Source organism: Polyodon spathula, chromosome 22, assembly GCF_017654505.1.
Source record: "Polyodon spathula isolate WHYD16114869_AA chromosome 22, ASM1765450v1, whole genome shotgun sequence".
Classification (NCBI taxonomy): domain Eukaryota; kingdom Metazoa; phylum Chordata; class Actinopteri; order Acipenseriformes; family Polyodontidae; genus Polyodon; species Polyodon spathula.
In genome coordinates this window covers 9,498,875-9,524,532 of record NC_054555.1, presented here as the reverse complement: position 1 = coordinate 9,524,532, position 25,658 = coordinate 9,498,875, and the positions used below count along the sequence as shown (strand labels likewise).

Genomic DNA, 25,658 nt, shown 5'->3' with positions numbered 1-25,658 from the left:
AGATGAGAACAGACTGGTAAGGCGTTTCTTCAAGTGGTTTAGCCCTTATCCAGTAAGTTGGTAACGTGTCTATGCATATACAGACAAAATAGTGTTGGGCACTGTAACGAGTGACCCCCTGGCCAAATCTGCACATTGTAAGTGTGCATAAAGACATGACTACAAACCCCACTAGGGGGGGTTCCCCTTTAGCAAAACCGTAACATGTCTGCCTTTATTGCTAAGGATCAGCTATTCAAATCCAGACCAGAGATAAAAAAATAAATACAATTAAATTAAATAATAAAAAAAAAACATTACAGCACCATGGGGATATGGAGCTTTTATACACTACACAAAAGGTTACATGTGAAATATATAAGCTGTTGGACAGTGCATTTACATGGAGGTGTGTATATTGCAGAGGTACTCACGGCCTGTTGCTGAATCTGAGCTTGCTGTGGGTTTCACATCTCTATTGGCATCTTGATGGAGAGCACCAAACCAGTCCTTCAGCCTGGAGGCCAAGTTCCTCAGCTCCCGGTCATTGCAAGCTAGAAGACAAGCAAACAAGCATAACTAGAAGCAGGAACCACTGTCACAGGAAACTGGCAGACCGGGAAATAAGCTGACATTATCTATACTAGTCATGCAAGAATTTTAGATTTTTGAAAGGGAAGGTTTTCCAATTCCCATTTCTTATTTTCAACCAGCCTGTATCAGCCTGTATGTGGATGAGCATTACTAGGGTTAAGTATTTTTATGTGAAAATAAATACATATTGGTACTGTACAAGTTCGAGATGCTTCACAAAGTTTGTTTTAATTATAATGGACAATAAAACACATGAATATGACATACTATACCTATCATATACAATGAATATATTGTTTATTGTGCTCATCATAATTGTTCTCTCACCATGCTGTTTACAAAGACATTAAAATCTTTACATTTGTTTACCTTACCACAAAAATAGCTGAGGGTAATGTTACAAAAGAGCAATGTTTTCTGTTTTCTCTTACACTATGCCACCATTTCTTTGTATCTGGCTTATATGGCTGTCATAGATAGCTTGGTGGTGACTTCAGACCAGGAACAGATAGACTCAGTACTACGGGGTAAGAAGCGTTGATGCACGTTTATTTCATAAAATAAAAGATTTAAGCAAAAAACACAAAACAAAGCACTATTCATGAATCAAAAAGGTTTGATGGCCAAAAGAAACAAACAAACACAGCTGAACACAGCTGGTGCAAAGCCAGCAAGAGTAGTAATTGTTATTCTCTTTGTTTATCTCTAACTTACGTTCCTCCTCGAACAAAACCCAACCTCAAGTGAGAGATCCCTGCCTCATTTATGCAGGTTTGCCTGGGATGGACTGCTTGTTATTCATTCATCGAGCCCAGACACATTCTATTTTTTTCAATGCATATCTTACAGTATATCACTATAATAATATGCACCTATATGATTTAGTTGTATTTTAAGGCTTTCTTGAAGAGTTAACATATTTTGTTTTGCTTCTTGCTTTTGGATAATAAGATTACTCTTAATGTATCAATTCATGTAATCTAATATTGATTAGGAAACAGTTTTTTCTGGTTACACCTCTATACATGTCTTATAGCGCCTTGCATTGCCAAGTCCACAATTGTCGTCCGAGAGAATGTTTTGTCGTCTATAAACTTTATATATATATATATATATATATATATATATATATATATATATATATATATATATATATATATATATATAAAATATATGATAAAGATGAGCAAAAAAGGCTGTATAAAATAAAGAACGTAGGTAATGAACTATATTGTAATTTTCCAAAATGTGGAATATATTGTATTTTATTAATGATCCAAAGGAATCAACCAAAATTACTCATTTCTCAAATTATAAATTAATTTGCAAAAAAATGAAATGTCACAATTATTGGCACCCTTGTTTTCAGTACTTTGTGCACCCTCCCCTTGCAACGGCACTGAACCTTTTTCTATAATTTTTTATAAGATTGGAGAACACCTTAGAAGGGATCTTAGACCATTCCTCCATACATAATCTTTCCAGATCCTTGATATCCTTCGGTCTGCACTTATGGACTGCCGTCTTCAATTCAAACCACATCCCATTGCAAAATGTTGATTTTGTGGTCAATTAACCATTTTTTTTTGTGGATTTTGATGTTTGCTTGGGGTTATTGTCCTGCTGGAAGATTCACTTGCGGCCAAGTTTCAGTCTCCTGGCAGAGGTAACAAGGTTTTTGGCTAAAATGTTCTGGTACTTGGTAGAGTTCATGATGCCGTTGACCTTAACAAGGGCCCAAGGATCAGTGGAAGAAAAACAGCCCCATAATATCAAAGCTCCGCCACCATATTTTACAGTAGATGCAGTATGAGGTTCTTTTCTGCATACTCATCTTTCTTTTGACGCCAAACCCACCACTGGTGTGCGTGGCCAAAGAGCTTTATTTTCGTCTCATCTGACCATAGCACACAGCTCCAATCCAAGTGCCAATTCCGTTTTGCAAACTCCAGGCGCTTACATTTGTTGGTTGCTCCCAATAAGGGCAACCCTTCTAAATAGGCTATTGGCATGGAGGTGGAGTCTAATTGTAGATTTGGAGACTTGGCGACAACAAGATGCAACCACGTTCTGTAATTCTCCAACTGTGATCCTTGGATTCTTCTTTGCCTCCCGAGCCATCTTCCTCACTGTGCGTGGGGGAAAGATGCACTTGCGTCCTCTACGAGGCAGATTTACCATTGTTCCACTGGTTTTTAACTTATTAGTTATTGCACTAAAAGTGGTATGTGGTATATTTAGGTTTTTAGCTATTTTTTTGTACCCATTGCAGATTAAGGTCAACAAATTTGTCTCTTTTCATTTGTGAGTTCTTTGCCTTTCCCCATGATGATGGATGATAAATGGATTTTACATGCATGTTACTTCATTTTTATACCCCAGTGAAACAGGAAGCCATGGAAGGCCACAGTTCCTAAGGCTGATGTACTTAAAAAAGTAGAATGTTAATGCAGATTTAATTTTGTTTGATTTTTTTTATAAGAATCTTTAGGCATGCCACTAATTTTGACACATATCTTTTTGAGAAAAAAAAAAAAAACTTAATTAAACTTTTTCTATGAGCAATTGTACTAGTATAAAAGAATATAGTTTTCCCATATTTTTGAACACAAAATACAGCTCATTACCTATATTGATTATTTTATACAGCCTTTCTTGCTCCTCTTTATCAATATATATCCGTTTAGAAATTTTGCTCTCTGTGAAGTATTTGTTTCTGTCATTATTATCCCTGCATCCCTAATTGAATCAGCCACTTGTATTCACCATCAGTTGCAATCTGAGGTGTCACAGCAAATTGAAAATCTATACCGTGTTGATAGATGATTCGAGGCATATTAGGGGAGGGATGGGGAGTATTTTGGGATTAATGAGCACCCTAGACCAGAAGAGGGAGCAAAGCACTGTTCATTTATTTATGCCACCACCGGTTGACAAAATGGCAGAATATGTAGGCTAGCAAAAAAGAAAAAAAAGAACAGAATGCACAACCTACTTCATACTGAATTAATTATTGTTTTCATTGCACAAACAGACCCAACAGAACATTTTCTTTTTGTGTATTATAAAGTCAGCTGGTTGTCCATTGACCAGTCACCTGTCCACTGACTGCCAATTGGAAACTGGCTGTTACCTTTTGAAAAGCATATTCAGATCTACATCTATTTAAATGGATGGTTTTAAATGTGTACTTCAGGACATGCTTGCCCCATAACTGCCTGGATGTATAGTACATTGCTATGGGGATCGCAGTTGGCTATAATGCCCAAAGCTTCTGCTGGATGGGAGACCGACACTGATTGAGGCAGGAATGCTCCTAGGCTGCCAGGCAGCAAAAGAACAGACAGGGAGTAGATTGTTTGTTTAGTGTGTTTGAGGTTAACCAAGGAAAGCCAAGCTTGTTCACGCATACAGTAGATTGACAGCTGCCAAGACTCCAAAGCTCTCCTTATTTTGCAGTCTGGTAATACTCCCCCAAAATCCAATGTTTTTTAAACTCAGCCATCCCCTATCAACAAAAAGAAGATCAGGATTTATAAAGTGTCAGATACACCTCAAAGCGATGTACTGTACACATTTGACATAAATTAATAAGAAAAAAAATATTAAAAGACAAATGCTTAAATGAACATACCACAAGCCTACTTTTTTCAACAGTATAATAATAATAATAATAATAATAATAATAATAATAATAATAATAATTCCTGGCTGTTTCCTGTGTACCATAAATACAAAAATAAAAAGTATTCTTAGCCTGGCTGTCATAAACAATATGCTGACTGTATGAGAACATCTGTTCTTTTTTTACGCAGTCCTCTATACATGCGTATGACTGCACATTAGAGTTCATTACAATAAAGAAAAAACGTTCAAATCTTGGTGTTTATACTGCCTGTCGTTTATTTATCATTACAAATATCACTAGGTTTAGAAAAAGGTTAAAAGGGTATTGCTTTTTCTTCTGAATTGTCCACGTTTATTTATGTGTAATATGCCTTCCTTGCCTGTGACTTAACAGTTTTACACCAGTTTGCTTTGCTTCCACGCTAGTATTTTTGAGAACGCTAGAAAGCAGTTAAAAACAAAACAGGAAATGATACTAGCAATACAACTTAAATATAACTGTGCTTTGTATTTGAGTGTGTATGCGTGTATGTTCCATGTCCTAATGCAGTTTTACTGGGTTTATGTGATATCAATTTGAACTACACTGAAATAATTTTTTTTTTTTTTTTTTTAACATGTACTGTATACTGTCATTTTCTCATCACTGTATTCTCCAGGTAAAATTTTCATTTCAAATCAGATTTAAATTTCAAACTCTTAACCCCCAAGGAAGGATTAAAAATAAACATATAAATAAAAATAGTACAATCATATTTTCTGTTGATATGCCTGCCTTGGGAAATATAATTTAATGAACAACTTATAATAAAATAAATAAATAAATAAACAGATTTTTAAAATCAATGGCAACCTCAGAAATTATGTTTTACTAAATACCTGTAGGAAAAGATGACACAGTTCACAAAACTCATGTTATATTGTATTATAATGGGGCTTGACACAGCGACCGACCTGGGCGTACAGCCCAGAAGTGTAGAAACCCAGCACTGCTTTTGTAAGCACATTTGTCAGAACATGTGCATTATAGTGGCCCTGACCTCAGTGTGGTATGACAGATGCATCTTTTCTGCATTCAATCCCTCTATCTAAGCCTGGCAGGAGTAAAGCGCAGTTAAGCAGACTCAGGGAGATAAGGCTTCCAGGCAATCACAGAACTCGCTCCTTCCCTCTGCTCTATCTGCTCTATCTCTATCCACCCTCTGGCACGGGTTGCCAACTCGTTGATTGCGAGCTACTGGTAGCTCGCCGGTGACATAAAAGTAGCTCCTGACAAGTATTAAACTATACACACACACACACACACACAGAGGTTTGCAAAAGTGTTCACCCCTCTGCAAAGTTTTCAAATTTTGTTGGCACTTGAGCTTATTCCATGACGCTTTCAAATTAGACTTTATATGTAGAATCTACACAAACTACTCCACATTGATAAAGTTCAAAAATGCATAGAGAATATAAATAAGTAAGATTTACAGAGAAAAACAGATTCATCTCAGTTGCATAAGTATTCAACCCCTTTGCTACTGCAGCCCTAAATCAGCTCAGGCGCAAATGATTTATTTGAAAGATCACAAAATTAGTGAAATGGTATCAGCCTGTGTGTACTCAAAGTGATTTAACGTGTAGATAATTTCCTTCAGGCATATAAAAACTTTCAAGCTGCAACTCACATAGTGATCCAACAAAGCAACCATAAAAACCAAGGAGCTTTCGAAACAAGTCAAGGATAAAGTGGTAGAGAGGCACAGAGCAGGAGAAGGGTACAAGAAAATTTCAAAGCTGCTGATTATCCTTCTCAGCACAGTGAAGTCCATCAATAAGAAGTGGAAGATGCATCATACCACCCAGACACTACCCAGATCAGGTCACCCTTCCAAACTGAGCAGCTGGGCAAGCAGGAAACCAGTTTGGGATGTCACTCTGAAGCCAACAATGACCTTGAGAGATCTTCAAAGTTCTGTGTTTGAGATGGGAGTCAGTGTTCACACAACAACAATATGCCGGTCCTTACACAAAGTATGGCCTGTATGGACGAGTGGCAAGAAAGAAGCCATTACTCAAAAAGCCTCATCTTAAAGCATGTATGGAGTTTGCAAAAAAGCATGTAGATGATACTATAGACATGTGGAAAACGGTTTTGTGGTCAGACTAGACAAAAATTGAATTTACTGTTACGTCTGGCGCAAGCCTAACACTGCACATCACCCAGTCGACACCATCCTAACTGGCAAGTATGGTGGTGGCAGCATCATGTTATGGGGATGCTTCTCTTCAGCAGGGACTGGGAAGCTTGTCAGGATAGAGGGGAGAAAGGATGCTACAAAGTATAAGCAAATCCTTCAGGAAAACCTGTTTGAGTATCCAAGACTGGGGAGGAAATTGTCATTTCAGCAGGACAATGACCCGAAGCACAAAGCCAAAGCCACCCTGAAATGGTTGAACAAGAAGAGAATTAATGTTCTTGAGTGGCCCAGTCAAAGTCCTGGCTTGAATCCAATTGAAAATTTATGGTGAGACTTCAAGATTGCAGTCCATCAGCGATCCACAACAAACTTATCAGATCTGGTGCAATTCTCCTGTGAAGAATGGGCAAAAATGTCACCATCCTACTGTGCAAAGCTAGTAGAGACCTATCCAAAAACACTCCTAGCAGTAATTGCTGCAAAAGGTGCTTTTACCAAGGGGCTGAATACTTATGCAACCAATAAATTTCATTTTGTACATTTTCTTTGCAAGTTTTGCTGACATTTAACCTCCTCCTCATATAACAATTCTCAATTTAATCACTACAGCTTTGAATAAAAAAAAGTTTGCTTGAAAAACTGTGCATACATTATTTGTAATTCAACAAAATCTGACATTATTGGTAGGGGGTGAATACTTCTGCAAACAACTGTATGTGTGTGTGTATATATATATATATATATAGTATTCACCCCCTTGGATGTTTTCAGTTTGTTGTGTTACAACCATAACGCACAGGTCTCTAGTCATCTTTTCTCCGGAAAAAGCCAAGAAAACCTTTCAATGGCTGAGTAAGACTGATAGGAGCCAAATGAAACCAAAAAAAAAGGGCGTATCTCATAGTCCCATGCACTAAAGAGATAACATGGACATAACAAAGGAGATAGCTGCTTCTGCACCCATCACTCAAAGAATATCACAGACACTTGCAGAGCTTTTTGAGACGATATAGTAAAAAAATAAAGAGTTTGGTGATAAAGCAAGGGATCAGGAGATGATTTATCAGTACTGAGTGTCCTTTTGCAATTCAATGCTTTTTAAACCTGCTTTACTCTGGAAAAAATAAATAAATTTAACGGTGTGTGTAAAATAAACACCGTATGAAAATAAATTCGACCCTAATGCGCCTGAGAAGCACTGAATAAATGGACCGCTAAGGGTTGATGACAGATTTCATGATTATCAGCATCTGGAATCTTGTTCAATGTTTACTTCAATGCATGTGGATGTAAGTGACATTTCTGAACACGTGGGGTCATTGTTTAATCTAGATTGTGTTGAACTGGAAATGGAGATTTTTAATCTTCAAAATGATATTCACTTGAAAGCAAGATACCCAGTGTCTGACTTCTGGACTGTAGTGGACAAGGACAAGTACAGAAGTCTCTGCACAGCAGCAGTGAAAGTGTTGTCCTTATTTGGTTCCACATATTTATGTGAATCTGCTTTTTCAGACATGAACAGACATGGCTACTCTAGTGCACTAATAGTGTAAGGATTATTGCCCACATTGTCTTCCTGCAATGATTTAGAGGATAGATTTATTGTAAATAGATCACAGTTTCTATCCTTCGCAATAATTCCTTATCAATACACCTAGTTTTCATCCAACATATTTTTAAATAACGCCTATCTTAGGTGCCCGATGTATTGTGGGATTTGTGTTGGTTCACTATTCAAGAAGAAGAAGAAGAAGAAGGTGGCTTATCATACAGTTTTAATAACCTAAAAGGAGAAATAATTTTCAGACAGTAAAGCTAATTTCCATTTCGTTTCAGTATGCTCTCTCATTCGCTTTTATACCTCGCTGACAGTGGCGCCCATAGGCACACTTCTGTTAAACTATTTATATTTATGCGCAGGAGGTTTCAGGAGGCAAAAAGTATCATTGTTTTGTCAGAGGGTTATGAATCACAATCAGCAGGCTGAATAAACATATAAGGGTTTAAAAGGCCAGAAGGTAAAGGCGTTGCAAATACCTTCAGAAGGGGGGGGGGCCTCCGTGCATTGCATGGGCTTTGATCTCTCAGCCAAGTCCTGGACAGAGGGAGATTGAAGGGGATGGATTTGAAGAGTGCAGAAACCTACAGATTTCAAAACTTTATTTTTAATTCTTAGAATTAAAGTGTGTTTGAAATATTTCTACAAAACGATGTTGTAAATCCTTTAAGGTCTTTCCCCTCTCCCCAAAGTGGTATTTTTTTCTAAAAAAACAGACTAATATCTTAGACATGTTTGTCTAATGATGCATTCCTGGAGAAAAGGTAAATGTTGTAGGAGAAGTAAGATATTAGAATGTATTTTTATTGTAATACATCTGAACCCAAAAAAAATGTGCTCACTGTGAAAAACTGTATGCACGAGAAATTCAGACAATGTTTGTACATTGTACTAGACTGATTTAAGCATTTCAGGTCTTTCACTAATTGTAAACCACAGAGCATTTTGTCTTGCATACCAGGTGACCATATGCCAGCTGTAATCTGCAGAGAATGTCCCTGTACTTACCAAGAACATTCACTCTCTGCAGTAACTATAAATGAAATAACATTCTGCTGTCTTTGCCTCAGACCCCCATTGCCTGCACTACCAGCAAATTCTAGAGCATTTTTGCATGGCAATGCATTCATGACACCTCAGAAAACTGCAGTGGTATAATAGTGCTGTGTTGTTTACTCTGGTAATTCAGTCCCTCCAATACCTCTAAGAAATTGTCTACCATCTCTTTCACCCAGGCAACTAATATGGAGCTGTTATAATAAATTGCAGAGCATCCTGTCCTGCTAACACAACTTTATTGCTATCAACAAAAGCAGGAAACTGAAGCTATGTGCTGTTCTGATCAATGTAGTTTTTACACTGAGGATCTGCTGATCTAGACATCTACTTGAAGTGAATAACAGTATTCTGTATTCTGCTCATCTCTGAAAATGTCTCTCCCAGAAATTTTCTTGTGCTCTAGAGATGACATGCAAAAGTTGCTTTATTTGTATGGTCTCAATAGTCAAGGTGCTGAAATAGACAGTGTGCACTGTTTTTAATTCTGTGATAAAGGCTAAAACATTAATCTTTCTTAATGGTTTTATCTTATACTCTACAATTGGGTGTTTTTGAAGTTACAGGTGAAAAAGAATATCAGCTTCAACATTTTCTTCATATCTGTCTTAGCTGTTTATATCAGATATGCTTACCCACACTACTTCCTCATATTTAACCTTGACAGGTATTTTAAGGAGAATATTTAGTAAGCCTGGCAAATAATCTTCTGAGCAGAAATAATATAGAACACATAGAACAGAATATGAAACAGATAGCAGCTAACAGCAACATGTAGATGATCTTTAAACTGATCCTGGGGGAATCAGGAGAAAATTAGGACTAATTAGGGAATGATGCACGACAGGAAAAAGTCATATATTTGCGAAACAGAAATATTTTAAGTTCCCCCCACAGAGCCAAGCTGACTACACTGTGACTGCCCCTGCACATCACAACTCCCTACACTGTTTTTGATACAAATGACACACTACATCATTTTGTTTTCTTGCAGGTGGTCTTGAACATGTTAGCTCAATACAGTTATCTTTTTAGTGACATCCTATCGGGACACCAAACTTTTCCTGGTGCTAGATTACAGGGGATTCAGCATTACTTACATTATTTCCCAGATACAATCATGTAATTCACTCTATCTCTCTCACACGTTCTCTGTCGAGAAACAATTTAGTCATTTCCGTATAGGTCTTATCATGCTGGCCAAAGTAATTTGTTTCCTTGCAGAGAGAGAAAATTCACAGCAAAACCCAAGCAATTACCAATAATTTACCCCCAGCTGAAACACTAAACTGTGGGGCAGTTTTTAATGCCCCCTTTGGAGGTGGCTATTGAGAGCTTTAGGTCAACGCACCGTAGCAATCACCTTAATTATGCTTGTAACCCCTTATAATAACACTACACCATCATTTATACATCAACAAAAACATAAGCATGTGTTTTTTTGTTAGCGTGGATCAGTGGATGTTATTATTCTACCAAAGGTAAACCAAGACTTGGAAAGAGAATAACAGAAATTGAAAGAGAAACATACATCTTAGTCAATGGCAAAACATCCCAGACATTCTATCTTTTAAAAAATTAAAACATTCCAGTCTTACACCATGCCAAAGAGGGACACTGCAGAGTCCAATTTCATTGTGATTATTAATCACCAGGCACTTAATATTCCATTACCTGAGAGTGCAGATTAAATTATAACCCTAGCATTTCAAACAAAAACTGCAATTACTCTTGTTTGGAGGGAGCCTGAGCACATGACACATTGCTTTTTGAAGTATGTCCTACATTCTTAAACACGTTAAGTAGCTGCAGATTAAAATAAATGGCTGCACATTCACAAAGCATCACATAGTATTTGTTTTGGTTTTAAATGTTGTAATTGTTGGGTATCACTTTTCTCAGAATTATTTATTTTTGCTTAACGTATTCAAAATGAACTTGCTGTTACACAGCTATTTATTGGTGTATGTTATGGAAAGGTTAATTATTTTCATATTCAATTGTTAGTTTGTAGCAGTTACATCACAACAACCACGGCAACAGCAATGTTTAACAAAAATAACCTACTAAATTAAAGTTATGGTATCACCATAAGTAAATGGTTACACGTAGCATAAACAGAAAGTGATAGTTCTTGGTTGGTAACTCAATTAATGATTCTTCTCTTGCTTGTTGATCATTGTTCTGTTCCCCACATAGAACTACTGTGTATAATATAGTGTACTCTCTTGCAACCTCTGTATAGAATGTCTAGCAAGGTCTTCAGTAAGGCAAGGAGTCTATACTTTCACAAATGGTCACTGATTCAATGGATCTGGATTGAAAAGGTTTGAAGTTGAAGAATGCTAACTTTTCTGACATCAGATAAGGTATCTGCGGCTCATCAGATGGGTGCCTTTGCATAGGCTTCCTTATCCAAGTTTTTTAAATCTTTTCTTAACTTGAGACTAAGACAATATTAAAGATTCATGTGTTGTTGTGCTTAATGTCTTAATCTTTTTAACATGCAGAAAAGGTTAACAGATCCTTATCCCTGGTACCATATCACATCCTGTTGTAAAACCACATTTCCACTGTCTACATTACACTGGTAGGCTATGAGACAAACAATTGGTTTTACAGACACTAATTGGCACTGATCTTGGACTGCCTACGGTAGTTCAAGATTAGTGCTAACCAGGGTCTGTGAAATCAGTCAGAAAAGTATAAAGGAAATATATCTCTGTCCAAAACTCATATCCTCAATTATATATGAAGAAAAATAGGAACAAGGTAAGCAAACTAGAGATAATGTTGCTGATGGTAATGAGGGGCAAGGAAGTCCACAGCATTCATTAAGCTAGTCATGCCCCATGTCTTCTAAATTCTGATGCTGAATCTTCCATGCTGTAGCATTAGAGAGCCCTAAAGAGAACACAGCAAAAGCACAAAGTCGGGCACTACAGATGCCTCTTCACATTTTCATTTGTGTAGCTTGAGGTGGGAACATTGGTTGGCACATAACCATGATTAACAGTTAGAAGAATATGAAAATGTTCTCTCTCTCTCTCTATACCTATTTACATTTCACAATAACAACAGTTCAAATGTCACCAAGAATACCTCGGTCTGAATTCCAAATGGGTCTTAGCTGTTTTGTTCTCATTTCAAGCTATTATCTTCGTCTGATGAGGGAAGGGTCATCGATATCTGTGATACATTTCCTCTAAGGTTATCTAGAAATCATCAGTCAGCAGCGAGACAGAACACTGCTGTCAGTTCTGTAATTGTGAAATACATTATTTAAAGCATACATTAAAATACAAATCTCTGGCTGAAAGATTGCAATGCAGACATCGAAAGGTAGAAGTAAAGCTGACCTTGAATGTATTATTTATTTAGGTATTTTTAACTGAAAACGTATCCTTGAAAAAAAAAATGAGGAGGGTTGGATATGAGTGTCTGTGGGTAGGATTGATAACCATACAGACATAATTACATTATAAAACATACAATTATATAAAACATGTATGCAATATGGCCTGACAGGGTGTCTATATATGTTGAATATGAGGACGCCATGAAGGGCCTTATTGCATTTATAACCCAGGTCAAATAGTGGATTTGAAGAAAAAAAAAAGCATAAATCATGTTTAGGGCAAAACATTATTAGTTGTATTAAATATCCTTACACCAATAAAGAAGTTCCATTTATAACTTTGAACTACATAACTTTAATTTAATTGGAACATGCAAGAGAAAGTACATCTGTATTTTCTATATTGTGGGCATTGCTATTGAAAAGATACACCAGGGAATGGAGTTGAGACAGCACCGGTGTATTTTTTTTCCATGTCACTGACAGTGCATACACACTGAGCAGAACAGACGGGAGGAATAAAAATAAACACAACAACATCTCAGATTTCAATATTTTTTCAAGGTATGTGTCAGAAAGGGGTGGATAATGTGTGTCTTTGTGTTTTTCTGTAGCATTTACACACCGCTGAAAATACATTATTTTAAGTGACAAAGTCAGGGTGAGTGAATGTGTATGCGTATATATATATATATATATATATATATATATATATATATATATATATATATATATATATATATATATATATATTATTATTACAATTAGTCACTCAGCTGTACATCTGTAACTGTAAAAGCAAGATGGCTCCAACTGTCCATATCCATCCAATATACGGACAGCTGGAACCTTGCTCGACCAATCACATTGCTTGTTTCATGTTCCATTGCCAGCCCTGGATTATAAAATTATAAAATATACAGGATTAGGGATCTATGTTGGATTGCATTAAAGTAACACATATTTCAAGTACTTTTTTGTGCACTTATGTTCACTACATAACGTCCATGTTCGCCCACAATAATATCTAAAGATGGTAGTTAAAGGAGTTCAAATAAAGTTAAACCATAGGCGAGCTAGCACTCATGCCTACAAAGTACAGTACAGCAGCATGGCTTCAAAGAACAGGACTAAATTAAAAACACAATGTAACAATAAAACCCAGCAGGTCTGAAAAGGAAAGGGCAGGACCACCTGCAGAGAACATAGCTCATATCATTCCCATTAGTTGCACTCCAGCTGAGTTATGTTGCAGCATAGATGTTATTATTTTTGCACTAGGGTGAAATCTGAGCAGTACCGTGAAGGCGACACCCATGTAAGCATACTTGTACTGTAGGCAGAATGTTCAAACCTGAACAATAGATCATTGACTCTGACTTTAAAGTCTGTTTTGATTAATTAAATACAGTTTTCATGACACTTCTTTTTACTGTACTGGAAATTTCTGGCACCCTGATTGTCTAAAAAAATTCTGATCCTACAGCATATTATTAAAGGGGATTTTAAATGTGTTAGTAAGAAAGAATGTCTTACATAATGTGTGATTAGTAACTGAGCTACTCTGTGACACATTTCTGTCTGCTCACCCAGATCCCTGATGCAAACAGCTCTGTAATGTAGTTAAATGGGATTACTCAATGAGTTGCTCTGAGTGGCTTAGTTAACTAACATACTTTTCTTTGGTAAACAGTTGAAAACAAAACAAACAATGTGATGAGTCACAGAGTGAGTACTTGTGTACTTCACAAATCCATTTAAAAACAAATATAAACAACAAGGTTCTGAAAGTCTGTTTTAATGGGCTCCCAAAAGCCTATTTGTTTATATTAAGGGCTTAGAGCGGCCAGGGTGTCCTCGGCTCATTGTGCACCAGCGACCCCTGTGGTCTGGCCGGGCACTTCCAGGCTTGCCTGTAAGCTGCCCAGAGTTGCGTTGTCCTCCGATGCTCTACCTTTGAGGTATCTGCATGGTGAGCCTGCAGTGTGTAAAGAAGTGGGTGGCTGATGGCACACCCTTCAGAGGACAGCATGTGTTCATCTTTGCCCCTCCTGGGTCAATGCTGGGGTGGTAGCGGTGAGCTGAGCCTAACAATAATTCTATTCTAAATTGGGAGAAAATAATAAAATAACGACTTTAAAAAAATTAAAGATTCATATATGTATGGTGTAAAAGTATGAAGAAAGCAAGCAGCAAACAAACACTAATGAAGGGTACTGTGGCAGAATACTGTCCCAATCAAGTTTAATTAGAATTGAATAAAGGCTTGTATGACATATGGGTAGACAGACAAGACAGCGTAGGTGCCTCCTATACATTACCAGAGGAGAGTAGGGCTTGGCAATATAGTATCTCACAAGTCACCATGGAGTGGAATGAAATTTAAGTACAAATCACAGAGGTTTTCAACATACTGGCTTTTAGTTTGAGAAAATTAATATAAAAACTCAATTATTTGAACTATAATAATAATAATAATAATAATAATAATAATAATAATAATAATAATCCACATTCCAGCACATGGAAAAATCAGAGAAAATGATTAATTCAGCCTGTACCCACACACCTTTCTTTTCAGCTGTGTGCCCATTACAGTGTGGAATTAAGCTGGTTTGATGAAGAGAACAAGACAAAAGAGAATACGAGAGGCAGAATTCATCCTGTGAATGCAACAATACAGCAGTGACTGATAAGCAGCCAGATATGGAAACATTTGTGAATTGCAGGGACCCCTCCTCTTTCAACAACAAGGTAGATCATATTGATTTCAATTCAAGCGAATCCCCAGATACAATACGAAATAGATGCTTTTAGTGTTTGTTGTACACACACACGCACCCACCCTCCAGCGGGTCGTGAGCAGGTATTTTGAAATATCATTTGTAATGCACTTTAAAAACACTGCTGTAACCAGACTTTCTGAAGCCTCAGGCTCTGCTGGGGTCCTCTGAAATACAAGATTCCTGCTTCAAGACATTTAAACCCACTGTGTATCTAGACTCTGGGGCGGGAGAGGTATTCCATTCAGTTCAAGCCTCAGCAGTTAGTCAAGTACCATATTGGTTTTTTTTTTTTTTTTTAAATGCCAATTCTTGGCCAAGAATGATTGCTTTCTATTTCTACTTTGGTAAAGTTAAACTTGGCAAACACAGTTAGTCCACTCTAAAACAGATCAAACTTTAAAAAGGAAAGGTCAAAAAATACAGGAAAAAAAACAAACATTCTGTAGCTTAAATATGTATGTTTCTAGGTACAGTTTATTTAGTCGATTGTTGGTTTATTTGCAAGCAGTGTAGATTTTTCAATGAAGTCTGTTCCATGTAAATTTATGTATTTAGAAAATATGTAAGTTCTGTCAGGTTTTTAGTATAGACACTGAACAACCAACACCATCGTAAACTATGTTACTAATAATGCATTATCATACATATATATATAGATTATAGATATATATATATATATATATATATATATATATATATATATATATATATATATATATATATATATATATAATATATATATATATAGGGTGCCCCACCCCTGTGTGTATTTTTAGTTTTATGTTGTGCCCCACCCCTGTGTGTATTTTTGTGTTTTATGTTGTCTGTTACATGTATTGTTATGTAAAATGTATATTTGTATTTAGGCACAGGGGTTGAACAATCACTTAATGAAAAACTACATTAAGAACTATGAATAACTACATTAGCAATAGAGTCACACCCTGGCATTTTTACTGTAATACCAACCATAAAATGGATCTTTATCCCAGAGCCACTCCAGTTACAGCCAAGCAGTCCACATGTAACCCCTTTACCACTTTAGTTGTATGATCACATTTTTTCCTGAGATTGCAAACCAACCATTGTTGTACTTCACAGTTGAGATTCAAACTCCAAATCATCCTCGGAAACCAAATGTAACACCTCAGTGGGTTAACAGGGTCAAATCAATCTAAAACAATGACACACTACTGCAGCATGCTGTAGCACTGCACCATCTGCTAGAGACAACTGGTTCTTAGCCTGAACAAAATGCATTCTCAGTGGTGTCTCTTGTATCGCTCACTTCCATGGAGACTTTCACTTCTGTTGTCAGATGACTCTTTAAAGATCAGTGGATGTGACAGTGTAAGGAATCTTTGGTAGATCTGGGCTGCCTCTGAGATGCCATGTCTCACACAAGGATAGAGACCAACTCTGCTGCATAAAGTCCATCAAATTGTGTCACTAGAGAGAGAGCACCATACGACTGGCAGGACACTACTGCAACAGTAAAAGTAAATAACATGTAAAGCAAGACATCAAGCCAGAGGAAAAGAAAAGGGTTTACCTGAGGATGCCATTTTAACTATGGCACTGTCATTACTATAGCAACCTTCAAAAGGTACCAAATAACACAAGATAATGTAATGCTAACCCTGTACAAAAAGCCAAAAGCTAGATTCACCACAGCTGTTGTTTGTTTTTGTTATAAACTGAAATGAGAATACCAAAGGTATAATTAAAATATTTTCCTAAGATTAAATAGATTGCATTGCAACATAATCATTTCAATTAACCTTTCTGGCCTCTGCAATCAGTACAAAATAACAATAGGGTGAATGGAAACATTTGTTTGAAATATAATACTAATATTTAGTGTTATAATAGTTTACCATGCAATTAAATCAAACATTATTCATATTATTTACTGCATAATTAAAGAGACTAACATTCATGCTGGACATTTGATTTCCATAACCTTGGGCCTTTATAATTTATATCTGTCATAGTTTAGATTAACTGAATACATCTCAGAAGCTACAATAGTAAAGTAACACCAACCTGCTTTTTTTTTCAAACACTCACTTTGTTGAATGCAACAGTCACTCAAATTGACGTTTTTAAGTGAAGCCCATGCTGAGAAATATTCGATTGCTCTGATATTGAGATGTCCAGTGTGTTTTTTTTTTTTTAATCCTGTCAGTCTGACACAGTGTTAATCTAAAACATCCTCCATCCTAATAAGGGAACGCATCTGTCAGAGGTAGAATGATGAATGACGGCACACCAGAAACTGCCGCCCTCTATTTATCTGCAGTGCAGTTGCAGACAGGTGGGCACAGTTTGATGCCAACCCTGAAGGCCTGCTTGCCTCTTACTTGACTTGAGAGGGGCATGACCAGGAGACTTGTTCTGCCCTTATGCATTTCTATTCCAGTATGCATGAGGGTCACTGTCTACTGGGAGCTGGGCTTATCTAATACCATCAAACTTTTTGATTCAATCAAGGTGTCTCCAGGTAAAGGAGATACATCTGTAGGCTACTTAATCTGCTAGACCCCTCTATCTTAACGGAGTTATTAATATAGAAGTAATGTTCCAGCTAAACCTTAAAAAGATAATGTATTTGAATGAGCTTAGCTTCCACATTCCCAACATGAAAACGGTAGAGAAGATTATAGGACAGTGCAGAAGTGTCTTGAGTTTGGAAGCAAGTCTTAGAACTAGCAGCAGCAACAAGAGCCAATCAACTTGGGAGACTTGAATTCCAGCCTCTACTCACTTTTCCATTTACAGCTGGGACAGGTAAACAACATGTTGTGTGGGGAGAACCTTGTGTGCCAATTTGCTTGATTTTGTTTTCTTGAATTTATAACAGTAAAGCTGTGTGTGTGCCTGTGCATGTCAGTGTGTTCTTAAAGTTAAGGGGAACTAGTTTCACAATCATTGGTGTACCTGCAGGTGCTCTACATTCTCTTCACTTTACTTTTTTTGTTATTTTCTCCTGCATTCCAGAAGAAACAAATAGGTAAGGAAACGCGAGGACTGGGACAAACCCTCTTTAAATATGTTGCTGTTTTCCATTGACTTTCCAGATCTCTGCTGTTAGAATCTAGAAGATTTTAATAGTGATTTATGTAAGGGATAAACAACAATGACAAACTGTGGATTATATTCTTACAGTTGTTTATGCCACTTAAAACATTTCTTTCTAATTGATACTTGTTCGATAATGATATTCAATTGATTGTTCATTTGATAATTGGATTTGTTTTTTGCTCTTTTATAATCTACCCATCATCACAAAAAAAATCTGCAACAATAACGTTATAAGGATACTTTCCTTTTCAATAAGCAATAGATTAATGAAATGTGATGAGATGTGATGTGCTTTTTAAATCTGATCTAAGATCTCCTGCTCGCAGGCAGGTCCCTCTCCCTCAAGGGCCTGAACGTATTCAGAATAAAAAAGAGCCCTCCTGAGACTTAAGTCCTTCTAAGTGAAGTCTGGCCATGCTACAGTGATCCTCCACATTTCACAAAAGCACAGGGGTGGACAGGAATAAACATTAATTAATCTTCACCCCGAAGAGCCAGGAAACAATGAGATGAGAACAAGAGAAATTAATAACTTGGCAAATGTCACAGATGAACTCTTGCTGAGTACAGACCCAGGCAATACATAGAACAACTAGCACAGGGAAGAATTTGTGACCCAAAAATTCCAAACTGCAGCAGTTCCCCTTCTTCTAGAGACTCACTCTGAGAGGAATAACATTATTTACATTATTAGCATTATTTATTTATAAAAGCTCATCATCTCCATATATGCTTAACCTTTTCACAGCCAAGCTGAATAGAACACTAACTGTCCTGTTTAGACATTGTCTAAGATAAAACACTTTAGTGCACTGATAAAATATAAAATTCAGGCAGAAAATCAGAAACCTGCAGCAGTATCAATGAATTGTGTATCATGAGTTTCAGAAACAGTGCTACCAAATCCCAATAGCTTAACAATGAGTATATAACAAATTATACTGTGAGAAATATGTATTATAAAATGTAATTTATACATTTAAGTATACAAATACTGTCATCAATATATAGTTTTAAGTAGGTCTCTGAAAATTGTTCTTGAGATGAGTCATTGCCATTCCTTTTTGATTCATATTCAAATATCCTCAATAGGAAAGGAACTATCACCAGAACAATACTGGCATATGTTACCTCTGGTTTTTATGCTTTGACACTAAGAGGTCCCATGGCATTTCAGATACCATTGGGCTTCATTGAAGATACCCATAGACACATTTCATGTTCTGACAGTGACAGTAAACTCAACTCTTTCTCATAACACTGACATTCTCTAAAGCCTACAGATAACCCACCTCAAGCTGCCAATCATTTTATTGACAGTTCTCTCTCAAAGGATTCCTCAATGACTTATGCATAACCCAACTAATCATATCATGTGTTTTATTTTGACAGAGAGGCACCTTGAATTTAAACACAAAAAGAGCAGTCGGCATCAATTCTGTATCCCGCACGGTGCCATATCTAATCAGGCATTTGCACTTGGCCTAATGTAGACAGAAATCAAATACTTTAAAAGGTCTGTTTCTTCGAACTTGATGTCTCGTGTAAAATATTGAATAGATCAGCACATCTTTTTTTTTTTTTTTTAAACAGTAACAAATAATTTAACACCACAATAAATTCAAATTATCATTCTTATTGGTATACAGTAATTACAACAAAACATGACAAAATGGGAAAGAACAGAAATGCTAAAGGTAATGATTACAAAAAATGTGGCAAACCTATTACAGCAATTGTAGCAAACAAGGAGTCTCATAAATCTCTATTTTGCACTTCCTTGAGCTCAAAACATCAGGTACTACACTAGTTAATGAAGGCTTGCTTTTCAGGAATCTGTTACTGCTTTTCTTCATTGGTCATTTGACCCCATCAGTGTCTTCTGGGTCAAAGCATGTTACTGGCTGAAAGCAAATTCAATGTGTAAATATGAATATAATGCATTTTTAACTACACTGAGATGGAGATTCAATCCAAATACAACTTCCCTGTTCTATGGGGACATTCAATCAAACTTTTTAGTACATATTTAGTACGCTTTTTTAAATGGTGCTTGTTTGACTGGAGATTTGACTGAATCATGGAAATAAGTGGGAAGGAGCCAGCAGACAAAACCAACAACACACCTTGTACGTTTACATCTCATTTACACCCCCAGTGTGTATCTGTTGTAAGGTTAGGCTGAATGACATTAAAATCATTGCTTGCAGGGTTGAAATATGGTAAACAAACTACATGTTGCTGGGGATGGTTTGCCTGAGAAATCAGTGCAAGAATCATCCACCAACACAAGATAAGGTGTATTCCTTTTGAAGTGCATTGCAACGTGCTTTATTACTAAGAGTGGGTACTGTAATGTCAATGAACCATTACACAAATTTGTATCAGGAATGTATCCAACTAAAGCTACAAAGGAAAGGTCAGACTAAGCTCATTTCAGTACAGCATGTCCAACTCTGTTCACTTACTTGGCCTCAACCTTGGTTTCCTGCAATGTCAAGGTGAAAAAGTTTACTTCTCCCAGATTTTCCCTGATACGGCCTCCCAAACTAAAAGAAATAAGTGTATAAGTGAGCAGTGTGCTCAGGCTCCAATGGGTCTTAATACATTACTTCTTGGCCACTTCCCTGACACAGTACTCAAGGGTAGGTTGTGAAAAGGTCGAACATTGTAAGACGGGTTACTCAACTGTTTCAGGTTTATTAAATATCTTACTGTGGCAGGATTGAAAATCCTCACATGAAAATGCAGTAATTAAAATTGCTTTGTTACCAGTTCCTCATTACCAAGGTCTGTGGCACTCAAATTCAATACAACTTCAACTAAATTATTCAGGCAAAGTATTAACTTGACTTAAAACATGATTATCTGAGTAACTTTCAACTTGGTTTATTCAGTTCAATAAGATTTCTGCAGCCTTGTTGTACGTTCAAGAAGGTTTTAGCCAATAAGCTTGTGTACACTGATTGCTTTATTTAGTGCTGTTTAAGTTGTGTCTCACCTGATTATCAACATGAATTAGCACAAGAGTAGCTGCAAATTTGCAACTTTTATTCATTGTTATCCATCTAAGTTACAAAATGTGAAACAAATCATCACAAGATTTTCACCTGAAAATGGGAAGGACAAACATTGATTATAGCACATAATAGATAGTAGTAAAGTCCTAAAGTTCTAAGATGCTGGACTGTTGGTTGTTCCACTATTTACACTACAGTGCTTAATTAAGTCAGCCAAGACCTGCTATAATCACTTACTTCTGGAAATAGTTTCAAGGTGTTTGTCATGAATAGTGCTGTAGAAACTGATGTAATTCATATTTTATTGTCCATGGCCAGACAATCACTCTTCACTTGATGATTAAAGTATAAAATCAGCAGGTAAAAAATCAATGACATCATTGATCCTCTATCTTCTAAAAGTGTAGCCCCCCCCCCCCCCCCCCCCCCAGCCCCATTTGTCCATTCCGACTGCCTTCTGTCTCATTTAGTGGATACTAACACTAATTTAAGAGATTACTGTATATTGCAGATTAGGTGGCTTTTAAGTGCTAGCAGCAAGGTTTTTTTTTTCAGCAGACCCAGAGTAAAATAGAACATATAAACTGACTGCTTTGACAAAGAAAATAGACAAGGGACCTCTATTCTATGTTGAGTGAGAGATTCAATATAAGCATTGTAGCTGCTGTTATTGTACATGCTGTTTTCCTCCGAAAGAAGATGCCATTACTAGCAAATAGAAACTACAGGAGGTAAAAAATGAGAATTTCTCAGTGACAGAATGCCTTTAAAATTGGATAGCCAGCCAGAATCTATCACAGTGCTTTCGATAACAAAAAGAAACACAACATACCATACTTAAAATAAATTCCCTACCACAGTTCACGTTCTAGATCTCTACACAGGGGTGTAGTGGCAAAAAGAAAAGTAGCAGAACAGTCTTAAAAAACATTATAAATTGTGATGAACTGTGATACAATGATCATTGATTGATGACAAATATAGCCAGCAGGCTGGACAAGTGTCACTCTGGACCACCTTCCCCCAGGACAAGGCATGCTGCAAGGTGGAGGCAGGGGAGGAGGAGGACCAAACAAAGAAATGATTAAACAGTTAACCTTTTTATGTTTAATGAATTAAATTAAACAACAACTGAATTAAACTACTTATAGTGACTAATATCTATTAGGCTTTTAAAAATCACGAAAAATATATATTATATATATATAAATATGTATATATATACTATTATATATATATATATATATATATATATATATATAGATAGATAGATAGATAGATAGATAGATAGATAGATAGATAGATAGATAGATAGATAGATAGATAGATAGATCTAAAATGGAACTTTTTATTTTATTTTTTTTAGATTTTGATATCATTATGACATTGTCTAGATTTTTGGAAATGCGCATTCATGTGGAATGCCTGGAGGGGTAGGCCTAGCCAAAATGTGTTGAATTCAAAAGGACAAATATAAGAACAGTCATCTTACAGAAATACACTTGCTTATCTCCTGTAAACCCTGTTGTAAATCTCATGTCAAGAAATGCTCATCCTTCTACAGCATAACAAATAGCAAAAGTGAAATGGCACAAAACTACATTAGTGCTTCTCCATGATTTTTCATCATACAAATAAATTTTCCTGGAGCCCAGTCTCAACTCATATTCATTAAGGTGAATAAACCTAATATTAAGCCCATTAAGGAAGATGAGCTTATTTTTTTTTACATCTGCTGTAAACCCAGATACCCATGATTAGGTACAGTAAGTAAAACTGGAATGCTTCTGTAATGTCATTCTAAAATCTTACAGTCTTTGTAAACACCCTTTTTAATACAATGGTACAGTCTTATGATGCTTACTCTATGAAAAATGAGTACAGCCCCTCCTTATTTACCATAAAATGACACCCACTGGCATGGTACTTAGAGGTTTGTTGTAAACCCTTGTCAAAACAAGTAAGGACAGGGTAAAGGGTTTCCAGTAATAAAAGCATTACAATCATAGTGTGCAACTGAAATTTCCATTGCAAATGCAGCCAGTTACTTGAATTATGATAACATTTACTGTTTTTGTTTGCGCTTTAGTCATAAGACATCCAAAAGTTATTTACAATCTAGCGTGTGCATAAAAGAAGCATTCCCAGTCATATTGTAAAATTAAAGAACGGAACAGGATAATACATTGTTTTTTCAATGTATATTAAATATAGTGCATTATGTGCACCTGTGTTTGTGAAAGTCTGTTGACATGAATTATGGGTTGCACATTTTTCAGTGTATATTAACTATAGTGTGTTATGTGCACCTGTGTTTGTGAAAGTCTGTTAACAATGAATTATGGGTTGCAATCTCATCAACTGTGTATATAAAGTGTGTACAAAAAAGTGTATAAATAAGAAGGTGAAAACTGAAAGGTTAAACAATTCTTCCTATTGCAGGTTTGATGAACAAAGTCGATTTATTCACAGCCTTTAGGCATTTTGATGTAAGGTAATAGAAGAATAATATCATGTTTGGTTTGCTTTTCTTTTCCTATTCAATGGATGTTCATAGACTATATTAATAGGGTGTGTAAATATAAACAAATATGCAGCTAGGGCTCCATTTACACCAGGAAAGCCTATCAGAGAGAAGGACCCTACACTTTATTGTTCAACTGCCGAGACACTTGTGCTGTGTGGCTGTGTGCAATGTGAGCGTCAGGAGTTAATATTAGGAGATTCACCTTAAAGATTGTGAGCTGAGACCAGGATCCAGGAAAAGTATGAAGAAAAATACAAAGACCAAAATAAAATGTTGACTTTAAGTAACGAATAAATGGTGGAGCAGCACCACAGCACAAAGAAAAGTGACACTCCAGTTTACTCCGGCCCAACTAGACCCCTATTCACAGAAGAATTGAATTTACTTCCCTCTCATTGTGATAAGGTGAAGGTGCAATATGATTACACTGTGTAACAAATTTTTTATTTTTTTTTGTTCCTGGGTAGTAAGTGTTATTTCCTAATTGCTTATGCCTCAAAAGTATAGAAAATGGCTATTATTCCCCACAAACTTTGCTTTTGTGACCAGGACAGTGATATTTCAAAATATCACTATTTCCAATGGGAAAATGGGCAAATGTGTGTCTTTTCATTCACCTAAAGTCAGAAAAAAAACAACATATGAATCCAAATTAACATGTATTTATACTAAAGTAATACAAAGATGACTACAAAAGATTTAGAAGTGAGTAGTTTTTCGAGATTTACAATTATACTGTATTTACACATCTGCCCATTTCTCCACTGGAAATAGTGATATTTTGAAATATCACTGTCCTGGTCACAAAAGCAAAGTTTGTGGGGAATAATAGTCATTTCTATACTTTTGAGGCATAAGCAATTAGGAAATAACACTTACTACCCAGGAACAAAAATTGTGTTACATAGTGCTATGTGTTCAGCACAGAGATGATCCGACATGTCTTTGCATCACTCCGACTAGATCATTGTAACACCTTTCCATACTGGTTTCCTCTACAAAAGGCAGCTGATTCAATTCTACTGCATCTGGCACTAGGCAGACTGAGCAGATAACCTATATTCTGTTTCAGTAGCTTGAGCTGCCAACCAGGTTCTAACTATTAGTTATTTATTTTTTATGAAGACATGGCAGACAGATGTATACAGGAAATCTTTGACCTTAGTGGACTGGTTGCAGGTGTGTAAATGGAAACATGGCATCCTTGTTTTTTGTGGGTATGTCTGACATGATAAGGTGTTACGTCAGTGGTGCTATGGTTTTGTTTTATACTACTGTGGGAATGGACTCTTTTCTCACAGAAAAAAGTCAATGTAGCCACAGCAACATATACTTAACATAGTCCTAGAATATATTGTATTCTTTGTTTCTGCTAGCATGCAGTTTAGTGGGTCTGTTGTCTGATATTTACTGCATTGAGAAAATGTACAACCCTGCTCTCACTATTTTCCTGCCGTTAATGCCCACAGAATTATCAGGAGTCTAAAGCACCAAACTCTCTGGCAACATGCATAGCAAATGAGTTCCTATCAACTCATTGAAGAGTTTTTGCACATCATCAAAAGGATTGTACGGAACAGACTGTTGACAAAAAAAAACTGACTGTCGCCTCTTAATGGGGGGGCATGACACAGTAAATACGTTTGGTCTGCTAGTCTGACCTCACAACTATGGGAGCCGCAGGACTCATCAAGACTGAAAATTGAAAAAATGTTTTCATTTTGAAAGCCAGAAAAGGAGAGAAAGGAGAGCTTGTAGAGAAACTTCAGTTGGTCTTTAACAACTGGAGCGCACAATATACAAGAGTGAGTAAAAGTGAAGCCTTCTTTTCTATGCAGGGCAAGACTTTAATCTGCCAACTGTATACTGGGAAGGGCTTC

At 36.5% G+C, this 25,658-nt stretch overlaps 1 protein-coding gene across 4 annotated transcripts in view; it reads right to left on the bottom strand.

Moving 5' to 3' along the window:
• LOC121297462 (testican-1-like) overlaps window positions 1–25,658 on the bottom strand; it is a 198,493-nt gene that overhangs the window by 7,215 nt on the left and 165,620 nt on the right. For all 4 annotated transcript variants that reach the window (XM_041223796.1, XM_041223798.1, XM_041223797.1 and 1 more), the window contains one exon: window positions 414–533. In XM_041223796.1, coding sequence (XP_041079730.1) covers window positions 414–533 — 120 coding nt within the window. The remainder of the gene's footprint in view (window positions 1–413; window positions 534–25,658) is intronic.